This window comes from Podarcis muralis, chromosome 11 (genome assembly GCF_964188315.1).
Source record: "Podarcis muralis chromosome 11, rPodMur119.hap1.1, whole genome shotgun sequence".
Classification (NCBI taxonomy): Eukaryota; Metazoa; Chordata; class Lepidosauria; order Squamata; family Lacertidae; genus Podarcis; species Podarcis muralis.
In genome coordinates, this window is record NC_135665.1 from 49811131 (window position 1) to 49823592 (window position 12462).

A 12462-nucleotide genomic window follows, 5' to 3' on the forward strand; every position below is an offset into this window, starting at 1 on the left:
GATACTTGGAATTCTGTAATCTTACATGACACACACTGGTTTGTGTAGTTTTCCTATATTTATGGATCTCCCCATCTCTGGAGGTCCCAAGAGAGCCCTAGCCTGGTCATATTTCAGAAGCAGCAGAAGGCTGTTTTGACTGGGCTGCTATTGGTTGACAAAAGTTAAGCAATCCTGCTTAATCTTTAAAACTGTAATAAGTGACACGTTACCTGCAACGAGCTTCTGGACGAGAGTAGGATACTAGATTAATTAAACAAGCATTGGAACCTTTTGCTAATTAACCAACCTCGTAAGTATCCTCTGGTTTCATATAACCACTAAATCTGTGGTTGTCGGCAGCTTTGTTTGTTTCATGCTGAAACACTTTGAGTAGTGTATCCAGAGAAATGTTTCCTTCATTGGTGAAAGACTCGGCTTCCTCTTCTTTTTCCTTCTCTTCTTCTTCCTCTTCACCTTCCTCAGCAGCCTCCTCCTCTTCCTGCTCATCCTGTCCCTCATTTGTTATCAGCTGCTCAGAAGAAGGAACAAACTGGGGATGGAAAGTGTGACAGATTAGAATAGCTTGCTAATGATTAGATGATTAAGCTTGGTGGCTACTAAGGCAAGAAGGAACTGTCCATTTCAGTTCTCTCTGTTTCTCATTTTTCTAATCTTAAATTCAGTTTGCCACCTTCTGCTACAATTTGTGATAGCCTTCATAAAAATTCATTAGAATTTTGTGCAAATTTCTCCTATTAACAAAGTTTTATAAGGAGTTTTGGCTAATGTTTTTTGGAGCAATTTCCCCTGATATAATTCATTTTTGTATGCCTTTTTCACTAACATATTACTTTTTTCACGAAATATACATGATATTTCCCCCTGATATATGCATTTTCATAAATATTGTGTGCTTGTAGATCTGCATTGCAAAATTCAGAAGTTGTGTGAATTTGTAATGCCAGGGTCTAATGCACTTCTTTAGGGAGGGCATTCAAGACTGGCACCATCACTAGAAATCTATACTAGTTTTAAAATGGTTTAACTGGTGAGGATCCCAAGAACTGTAGTTTTGTAAGTTTGTTAGGAAGTCTATTGAGAAAAGCTTGGCCTGCATTGCAGAACTGAGATTCTCAGTGGTTCCTGAAGAAAGGCATGTACTCTATTATACTAATCTGATTAGAAATATCAGGCTGAATCATCCCTTCCTCCTAATATATATAGTGGAAACTATTCTTCTTCTTCATCATCATCATTATTATTATTAATCACCCACCCTTCACCCTAAGGTCCCAGGGCGATTACAACATGAAAACACAATATAAAAACCAATTTAAAACAATTTGCAACCACAAAAACTAGATGGGTCCATGTGTGTGTGTATGTATGTGTGTGTGTGTGTGTGTGTTCACCATTTTCCAGAAGCTATACAATGAAAGTGCTGGATGCACCTCTTTGCAGTGTTCTACAATTTAGGGGCTCCCACAGGGAATATTATATCCTGGAAAGTCTCCCCCAACCCTCTGAGGGCGGAGGAACTACCAAGAGAGCCCCCCTCTGCCAATCTTAGCACCCAATAGGGTCTTGTAGGGAGGGAGACAGTTTTCAGATATTGGAGGCCTAAACTGTTTAGGGCTTCAAACACTAACGTGAACACCTTGAATTAGGCCTGGAAATGAACTGGCAGCCAGTGTGGCTGTTTTAAAACAGAGGTTATGTGACATGTAAAAGAGATCTAAACGCAACCCTAGCCAGTAATGTAGCTGCTTCATTGTGGACCAATTGACATTTCTCAGCAGAAGAGATGTCCGCATCATGCCATGGCCTTCAGACACATGTAGTGGGATTCTGAAAGGCATCAAAAGCACTTTCGAACTCTTTAGTAACTTTTAGTAAGGAATATGGCGTCAACTTCTGCTGCCAGGACGTCATTATTTGTTTCTCCTCCCCCCCCCCACTTTCTTCTTTTCTTCTATATTACTGAAATAGTACAATTTCATTATCCAAGAAAGAGTATTTAAAAAATAAAAAACATCAGAGGAAAGCAGTAATTAAAGAGGCTCTTTAGCAACAATTCTACTGCCACGTGCTGCAAGAAAAGACCAAAGGGTGGCAGAGCTTGCAAGCAGATTTTAATTAAAGGCATTTACGGCCCTGAAAAGCATCCACAGCACTTGACCAGCCCACAATGGACAGGCTGACTGAACAAACAAACTGCATTTCAATTTTCTAAAAAGTGGAGAATGGGAGGGACTGCACAGGAATCTTCAGGATGCAATGGCATCAGCAATAACATCATCTTGATTCTCTAGAGCAGTGTTTCCCAACCTTGGGCCTCCAGCTGTTTTTGAACTACAATTCCCATCATCCCTGACCACTGGTCTTGCTAGCTAGGGATGATGGGAGTTGTAGTCCAAAAACAGCTGGAGGCCCAAGGTTGGGAAACACTGCTCTAGAGAAAGTGAGTGAGCAGAAGATGGCAACTCCAGACTGAGGAGTAAGTGTGGAAACAACACAGAACAGAAAAGGTGATTAAGTGAAAAATCTGCAGAACTGGCATTCTCATTTCAGTTTGGTGCAGTCAGTGTAGATTGAAATGAAAACAATATAACAGTCCAGCTTTAAGGAATAAGAAATTCAATTTTCACCAGAGAATGCTAAATTATTGTCAAGATCAACAGCACATTTACCCGTTGGGGAACAGGAGGGAGTTCCTGTTTTTCCCTGTGAATGTGTGTCCCTGTTGCGACACTGAGGGCCCGATAGACACCATCGACAGAATCAGGATCGGATGCAAAATAAAGGAGCATCTCCGTGTAGTTTAGCTGCGGAGGGTCTTTTTCAGGATCAGCAAATAAAGAAAAGAAAAACTGTAAAAGAAACATGCTTCAGTTAATTGATGTAGAGGATATTGTATGAGAATAATCTATCCAAGTATACATGCAATGTCCGAACCACTTTGCAAGTCTTTTAGCAATGAGGAACATCTCTGCACTGGGAAAACTTTGTGTGGTTGTAATGTGCATGCAGTGATTTGCAGCAATTTTGCGTTGGGTATTTTCATACTGACGTCCACTTTCCATTCAGGTGGGGCAATGTGGTTGCCACTGCAACCAGGAATGTATAAAAACTTAAGGGGGGAAATTCTGGAACAAATCTTAAAATGTCTGGCCATATGGCTGGCTTAGCTTTCTGCCTGTATGGCTGGGCTACCTTGTGTGCTAGTTCTGTCAGTTTTGTGTTATACAATTACACAAAGAACAAAGGAATCACATCACTATTCAATCTAAGTCTGTACTGTACTGGCACCAGCTTTCTGGCGTGGCAGATAGGTTTCCTAGATCCTGCAGGGGACAACAGGGGTTTTACCTCACACATTCTGACTGCAAGGCATATGCTCTACCACTGAGTTATGGCCCTTCCTAACCAATGGGCAGTCTTTTTTATTTTTTGAGAAGCAAAGTGTGAAAATATAGGACAGAAGGCCCTTTGATCCTCTCCAGGGCTTTTTGTGTCAGACATGTAGGTTGTCAGTTCAGGAAAGAACTTGGAATCAAAACCCAATATGCACCCCAGTCAGTGCAAACTATTACCCTCGGATAAGAAGCTGGTTAAAAACAGACCTGTGAGATTTAAGCCACACAGATGTGAAGCATTTTGTAGAGAAAAATATTTTCCCAGAGGTAAGTTTGCAATGCTCTCTTTCCTCTTTAGGAAGCCAATCCTGATGAGGGATCTCACAGCTCAGCAGAAAAAGGGGCACCTTTGTTATTGCTTTTTACAGTGAACAAATTATTATTATTTTGGTGGCAAGAGACGTACATATAAGTTAAATACCACCACCTGACCAGAATGGAGAAGGCAAATGGTTCAGTGATTGAGCACTCATATTACATGTAGAACGTCCCAGGTTGAATTCATAGTATCTCCAGATAACAGACCCAGGACATTTCTATCTGAGATCTTGGATGGTGGCAAAGTTGAGCTTTTTTTGAGGGGTGGTGGTGGCAAAATTGTTGAGCTTTATTAAAATTGAGATTTCCTGGACATTGAAATGGCTGGTCTTAACTGTGCTTAACTTCAATTTGGCTTGATTCCCCCCCCCCCCCACTTACTTTTATAAGGTGTTCCTGGCGGTTAAATGGAAAAGGTTCTGTGGGGCTTTCTGGAACGGGTAAATCTTCACTGCCTTTAAACCACAGACCGACCTGGAATGACAGAACCACACAGTTGAAAGGGATTGTGTAAGTCAACTAGCCCAAACTGCTTGATTACTGCAGGATCCACAATGCAAAAGGCAAAATCTATAAGCATCCCTGAGAAATGTCTGTTCAACCCCTGTTCAGATATCTCCAGCAAAGGATAACCCACCACCACATACCAAGGTAGTCTGTTCCACTGCTGAACAACTCTTACAATTATGATGTTTCTCTGAATGTTTAGCCAAATCTGCTTCTCCGCTAACCCGTTGGTTCCAGTCATGTTCTCTGGAGCAACGAAGAACAATTCTTGTCTACCATGCGGCAGCTCTTCAGATATTTAAATACAACTACCATTCCTTATTCCATCTTAATCTCTTTCCTCAACTCTTTCCTCATAGGACTTGATTTCTATACTTCTCACCATTCTGGTCACCTGGACATAAAATGTTCTATCCAACCAAATCATTGCATGCACATGGAACAACTTTCACAAGTTTCAACAGAATTTCACCTTCCTCTCTCTTCCCATGTGCCACTCAAATTTGGTCTGGGGCTTATCTGGGGGTGGTGCCAGGTGGTGCATAAAAGGAGGAAAGGGAGGATAAATTATGTTGCGTTCACAGATGTCGTTCTGCACGTGCAATGATTTACTTGGATACAACCCAAAGAATGGTTATTATTCATGACCCTCTTTGGACACTTTAAGAACTTAATACAAAAGCCCAGGAGGATCCAACCAAAGGCCCATTTAGTCTAGTATCCTGTTTCCCAAAGTAACCAGATACCTCTGGGAAATCTGCAGGCTGAGTTTCAAGGCAATAGCTTGCTTTTAACTGCTATTGAGGCTTATTAGGCAGCTATGGAGGCACTGCTGTTGCTAAGGTCACACAGTCACTTAATCATTGTTGCTAATGACTACAATGCCAATCTCTCTCAAGGCTCATCTGTTCAACTCTAGGATAGATATATTTCCTTTGAGTGCAGTGATATATAATTGATTTTATGATTAAATTTTTTAACATGTTTGTGTGCACAGATCTATAACTGTGTGTGTGTGTAAATGTACACACACACACTCCTTTTCTGGTGCAGGTATTTATCAAAACCAACATGTAACAGCAGGGTATATTCCAGGGAGGGGAAAACTGTACTTAAAAAGACAGCAAAAATTGATTTCCATGCTAGGTCACATACAGCAACAGCAAGACTTCAGTGACTCATTAAATGAAACATTCTTGTGTTTCAAAATATGAGTCAGTGATTCTGGTTCTAGAAGCAAATCGGGGGGGGGGGGGGGAATCAACAGCTGAGGAGGATAAAAAGAAAGTTGCAGTGGCTGGTTTTAGATGAAATGGGGCCACTTCTTCATCTACTACTCATCCAGCAGTAATCTGCAGACAGAGCTCCTTGCACAGGGGCCTAGGGAGGATGCCTGACCCAGGATGCAAGCCGGTTACCATAAGAGGAAAACTAAGCCTTAGCGGCTGTTATTGAAGAACGTTTAGGCACGCTATATTATCAGCCATCTAAATCTCGTCATGATTGCTGGTGAAGTTCTGAAGAATGTTAGAGCAGAACAGGCAACATTCTGAACAGTGAGCCAATAGAGCATGTACACAAAGTGCTCTTGCTGTCTCTCAAACTACAAGTTTTAGAATGTAGTGGTTGTGCACATGCATGCATGTATGTATGTATGACTGCAAAGATGTCTTGCAAGTTTCTTAGTTTTGCTGGCATTTCCTAGGCATGAGGCAAGAAGAGCTAACTGTACTAGCTGACTGGCAACAGGAAGGAGGGGCTCACACCATAGTAAGAAGAGACCAGGTCCCCCTGTGTTATTGGGGGGGGGGGCGGTGTATGAGAGAAAAGCACAAAAGAAAGCACTTGTAGAGGAAACTCTGGGGAACAAACTTTGACAAGACACCATTCACACAATTTGCAGTTGCATGAATGGCTTTTAAATCCCGAATCCTTGTGTTGGACAGTGGGAAGCTGTAATCCTTTGCTGTGTTCCTTAATTAAGGTCCCTCTTGCTCCCCTCTTGCCCTGCTATTAGGATTGAAGGGAAAGTTCCCATTGGAGTGAATTATAGCTCCATCCTAAATGCAAGCAGCAAGCATAGGAGGTTCAATACAGATCAAGACTGCAACAGGAGGTGAACACCAAAGTTCCAATTTGGATCAGGGCTTCTGCTGTTGCAATTTGCTTTCAAAAAGCCCTCCACGCAACTGCTAATCGTGTGAATTGCATTCTCTTCTAGTTTGGCCCTGCAATGCACAGTTCAAGAGGCAGGAAAGTGGCATGGCTGTCTACGTGACATGCTCACTGAAGAACTGTGTCCCAGAGTGCTTTCCTTCCGCCATGCGTATACTGTGCAGATTGTGGCCACCAAAATGTGGCATCAGGAAGGCAGGGCAGCCATCATTCATCAGGGATGTTGAAACCTCCATGGAAATGGAAGCCGATGCTGTTGATGCGCTCTGGAGCCTGTAAAACTTATGTGAGTAAATGAGCTAGGCATCTGGTTTCCAGAGCACATAGAAGGACTAGCTCTGGCAAGGAACAGTGTGTAGAGCAGCTGGAATCCATCTCCCATCAACCCCAGCCGACATGGCCTGCAGGCAGGGATGATGGGAGTGCTAGTCCGGCAACATCTGGGGTGTGTGTTTCAGGTTCTGTTTCCTTGCTCTAAGTGGAGAAAGTGGAGAAAGCTTTTTCTTTAGCATTTCCCCCTGCGTTGCCCCAACATGCCTCTCAACAAATTTATACCCATATTCTGTAGTTTCTTCTCCCACTCTCCCCTTCACACCCAGCTTTTGCCTTGTGTTGCCTGGACTACAGAGTAGTTGTGGAAAAGCTATATCCATACATGCTGTACTGTCAGCTATGGCTATAAACACAAATCAGGTATGCACTGAGCAACAGGCTTAATCAAAGGGACCTAAAGAAGCTGAAAGGTACAAATCAACCCTATTTTTCAAAGCAGACATGGGGACCTGTTACAAGCTTGTCCCAGGCCCAGAAACTGTGATTCGTCACTGGCTGCAGCAACGGAGCTGAAGGGGGTATCATGGAGGCATTTTTGCGAATGGTGTGTGCACACTCATTCCTGTATCATGTTCATTTAGAAGTTTTGCAGTGTTTCAGACTTCTCTGACCCAAGAAATGAATGTTTACACCACAGGAAAAGATGCGTCTGCTTGGTATAACACTTTCAAGTCTCTGAAAAGAAAACCTGACTACTGTTTGTCTCCAGCATCAATCTGTTCTATGGTGAAAACGAAAGCAGTTGACTTGAAAGCTACTTATGTCAGAAGGGTTCTTTGCAAGTCTATAGATGATACTTAACATGGAAGGCAAAACCCAAGTCCACATCTCTAGTATATAAAAACAGATTCTTTTTCTTGTCAATATCATCTGGGACCAGAAGCACCACAACTCCATTCCCAGCCCCAGTAAGCTAGAAAACCCAGTTCATATTTTAGCCTCATGGACTTCTGTGGGATTTCAACTGGGAAGTAACCAAATTTTATGGGTGGATTTAGATTCTTTAAAAACATTTTTGCTCAAAAACAACATCACTTACACATTTTTCTTGTTTCACTCAGATTTACCAGCCCAAAGATCAGAGAACTGATACCAGATACTGAACCAAAGGATGTTCTACCTAGCTTCCTGTGTTGACTCTGGAGCTGTTGGCATGTTTTTAGTCTCTTTGCTGCTGAGCAAAATACCACAACTCTGCGTAGGTGGGTGAAATATTGAGAGCAGCATCTCTTTGTGGTTTTTCCATCCCTAGTGGCGACTGTTTCTTTTCCTTTTTCTGGTGAAATGTGTTGCCACATGACGGGGGTTTGCTTTTCCTTTTTCTAGTGAAAAGTTGCCTTTGTACTGCCATTGAATAATGGCAGCAGAGAGCGGCAAACACAGGCATGAGCCATTAGCTGCCCAGGGTTGGCACCTAGGAAGCTGAGTGCAGAAAGGTGGAGGAGCAGGAGACAGGACTTAGCATCTTGTCTGTCTCTCCAGACCCACTTTTCCTCACATCCGCTAAGCTGTTCCCTCCCATAGGTCAAAAGATCTTGGGAGAAGATGCAGGAATTAGCCTTTTGGGATGACTATGATACATCTTACAGGGAATGCAATAATGCTCCTCACTCCCCAGAACGCAAAACCAACCTATTTGTTATAAATTACTACAGTGCTAGGATGATAGGTACTCTACATAACTCTACCCAGCCACATCATGCACTTCTGAAGGAAAGGCAAGGGAGCACCACATGAAACTGACCTAAAATAAGTTGGTATGAAATGTTTAATTTGAAGTAATTTAATTTATGAAATGTTTTGAAACTGACATGCACTTCTGATTCGTTTCACGCACACATGCCCGGCCTACGTCATTTCTGAACCACAAGCCACTTTTATAACACAGTCCTATGCATGTCTACTTGGGAAGAAGTCTCACTGTGTTCAGAGAGGCTTGCTCTGAAGTCGGTACACTGGCCTTACAGTTAGGATGTTGGGTGGATGGGCCTATGTTGGCTAAAATGAAATTAAAAACCACATTGGTGCATGAATGACTAGGGGCAGAAGGAGCTGCCAATGTTGGTTCTCTCCACTTCTCATTTTTACTTTCTTAAGTTTAGTTCTCCACATTTCTGAAACAATTTGTGTTTTTTAAAAAAAATCCTCACGAAACTTCATTAGCATTTTAGAGCAAATTTCTTCCAAAAAAAAACACATTTCTGTATGCAGCTTTGACTAATGTCCACATCTTTGCAAACAATGTCTCCTAACAGAATGCATTTTGCTATGTTATTTTCACCAATACCTTGATATTTTTGCACATTTCCCCCTGGTGTATGCATGTCTGTGAACACTGTGTGCTTGGGGCACGGCACTGCAAAATTCAGATAAGAGCGAGTTTTGAAGGAAGCCCGTGATTTGGCTTCCATATTGTGCAAATTTGGCTTTAAATGTGAACGGAACTGAATTTTCCCTCCACCCCAATTCAGGGCTTGTGGTCCCCAGGGTGTGAAGACTGGCTGGCTGCTTGTCCCACTGGTTTCATTGGGACTCACAGCCACAAAAATAAAACTGGAGAGAAGAAGAAATTGGGACCTGATCATATTCTTCCTCTGTGACAAAGCCCGATCCATCCACATCCACATCCTGGAATCTCTGCAGCGTTTCAAGAAGTTCCGTCACTGAGGGCAGAGGCCAAGGCTGGGAAGCTGCTTGCAAGAATATACGCCAGTCCACAGTGTCTGAGTCCACTGTTAACGCTGCTGCCAGGCCCTGCAACTGTAACATCCAAAAATACACAAGTTTACTTAACACAGTAAAAGTAAGTGGAATGGGTAACTAAGGGCAGGGCCATTTTATGCACCGTGTATCTTATACAGACAGAAGAATCCTTTGGCTTCAAAATCACTGACTGCTCCCCAAACAGACAGAAAGCTGAAACTGGGCAGAAATATAGTCCATGACATCAATTGCAGGGAACGTTTTCCAAAAGAGACATTTTAATGCCTTGTCTCAACACAGGACTTCTGCTTTGTGACACGAGACAGTGCTCCAGCAGAAAGCAAGGTAGCCTTGCCTCCATTTGAATGCAGACATGTATTTGTAGCTGGTTGACTGACTGAACTCAAAGAGTGCTCACTAAAGGTTCCTTGTCATCCTGGGAAAAGTGTTGAGGGGTGCCACAGGGTTCTGTTCTGGGCTCCTTGTTGTTCAACGTCTTTATAAATGACGGATGAAGGAATTGAGGGGATGATCAAATTTGCAGGTGACACCAAACTGGGAGGGGTAGCTAATGCTGCAGAAGACAGAATCAGGATTCAAGATGACCCTTAGACGATTGGAGAATTGGGCCAAAACTGACAAAATGAATTCTGAAGAAGGATGTTGACAAGCTGCAGGGGAGGTTGACCAAGATGATCAAGGGTCTGGAAACCAAGCCTTATGAGGAATGGTTGAGGGAGCTGGGTATGTTTAGAAAATAGGAGACTGAGAGGAGATACGATAGCCATCTTCAAATAAATAAGGGCTGTAAAAATAGAAGATGGGGCAAGCTTGTTTTCTCCTGCTCCAGAAGGTAAGACCAAAACCAACAGATTCAAGTTACAGGAAAGGAGATTCCGATGAAACATCAGGAGGAACTTTCTGGTGGCAAGAGTTGTTTGACAGCAGAACGGGCTCCCACGAGAGGTTGTGGACTCTCCTTCCTTGAGGGTTTTTAAGCAGAGGTTGAATGGCCATCTGTCATGTATGCTTTAGCTGAGGTTTCTGCTATGCAGTGGATTGGACTAGTCTGACCCTTGGGTCCCTTCCAATTCTATGATTTCAACAAGCCTCCACAATTTCGCCTACAAGCATTGGATTTTGGGAGGAAGAAATTTTCAGTGGCTGCCCGGCATACAAACAAATTGACATGGCAGCCAGGAACATATCTTTGCAGATAACAAGCTGGGTTTATTCACTAGTACTGTTGTGTACCTGATCAATTTCGTAAACAAAAGAGATGTATGCCTTACTTGTTAAACAGAAGTTGAAGTGCAATCTGGTTTACTTCCATAGTCATTCTTTTTATGCTAACTACATTTTATTGTTTTGTGGATGTCTAATGTAGTTACGTTTTTAAAAAATGCTTTTGCTGTATTTTACCTCTTTCTTCTTTAATCGTAAGGCCATTAGCCCCCAAAGGCTATAACTTCTATAATAAAGACACATATCCTATTCTAGCAATGTAAGCATCCATTTAAAATTGTAAGCATCTCAATTGTACATCAAGTCAACACAGCAAATGACTGTCAAAAATCACAAGAATAGCGGACACAGTGAGCACTCACATCATAAATGGAGAGGTGTAGCCAAGCATCAGGAAGCGAGTTTGAGCCAAGATTCAAAGTAATCAAGTCATAAACAATGTCAATGAATGTTTTGCTTGGTATTAAACCTAGACAAATGACAAAAGAAAAGAAAAGTATCACATTGGGACTGATATGAACAGTTTAAAATCTGTTATAATCTTAAAATCTGACTTTTCCTGATGAAAAAAACCTCTCATTTTTATCTCCTAATTACACAAAGACTGTAATTGCACACTGTAAATGTAGTTGCACACCGCATCATGGCTTTTTTGGTCAAAAATTCTATGCGTAGCCATACATGCTGTACAATTTACTCAATAACACTACAATAAGAAACTGAAAGCACAGTCCTACGCATGTTTACTCAGGAGTAAGCCCCAGTGTGTCAATAAACATTCACTGTGTCTACGATTCTAATTTCTTTTTCTTTAGAACTTCAGGATAATTGGTTCTTAAAATCAGATAGGAAAATGTATGTATAGCACTGTGCAAATTAATTTGAGTCTTTCCTGACTTTGTAACACAAACAAGCAGTTTTTTCTTTGTTTTTGTTTTGCCTGATCCATCGCAGAGGTATGAAGCTAATGATGGGAACTTGTATGAAATGCAGCTACACTTAAAGGGAAATCCTGTGCACAGCTATTTGGAGAGTAGTCCATGCTGAATACATTGCCATTGACTTCTGACTTCCAAGCAGGCGTGTGTAGGATTGAGCTGCTTGCCTGGGTGTTTTTTCTTATAGGCATCTGATGCAGTACTTGAACCTCAGAAAGTGCAGCTTATGAAAATCACATTATTCTGACTTGTGGGTGACCATTTGGGGAAGACCCATAGCTCTGTGATAGATCATCTGCTTTGCATGCAGAAGGTCCCAGGTTCTGCCAGTTAGTGCAGACAATTCTGAGCCAAATGGCTTGTGACCCAGCAAGTCGAATGTAGCCTGCCAGTTAGATACTGCAGCCGGCAGCCTATGTTTTGTCATGAGCCCAGGGGGTTTGTTGTAGTGGCTAGAGAGCCAGCCTAACTCCAGGGAGAACTGGGTTCAAATCCTATTCAACTATGAAGCTGACTTGAGTGACATTGGGCCAGTCTTAGCTTAACCCACCACACAGGGTGGATTAAAGCAGAAGGAGGCCTTGACTTCCTTGTAGGAAAAGTGGGATATACATGAAATAAAGTTGGGGGAGATCTGATCCAAATTAGGCAAGTTGTCATTTCATATAATTAAAGCTGAAAGACGGCAATGTGTACAGTGGATCCTTAGAGGAAGTATGAGATGTTTGCAGAGGAATCAAAGCTGCTACAAGTAAAAAAATGTAACCTTATTTCTATTTCTATTTTTTTAAAAGAGAAGCTCCCATGCAGCACAGCTTTTAGAAACTACGGATAGAAGCTTAAGC

The 12462-nt window shown here is 42.1% G+C and overlaps 1 protein-coding gene across 1 annotated transcript in view; it reads right to left on the reverse strand.

The window, feature by feature from the left end:
- SPEF2 (sperm flagellar 2) overlaps positions 1-12462 on the reverse strand; it is a 39398-nt gene that overhangs the window by 9340 nt on the left and 17596 nt on the right. The window contains exons 7-11 of the mRNA XM_028748516.2: positions 11042-11148; positions 9309-9491; positions 4098-4190; positions 2673-2852; positions 290-532 (exon numbers count right to left, since the gene is read on the reverse strand). Coding sequence (XP_028604349.2) covers positions 290-532; positions 2673-2852; positions 4098-4190; positions 9309-9491; positions 11042-11148 — 806 coding nt within the window. The remainder of the gene's footprint in view (positions 1-289; positions 533-2672; positions 2853-4097; positions 4191-9308; positions 9492-11041; positions 11149-12462) is intronic.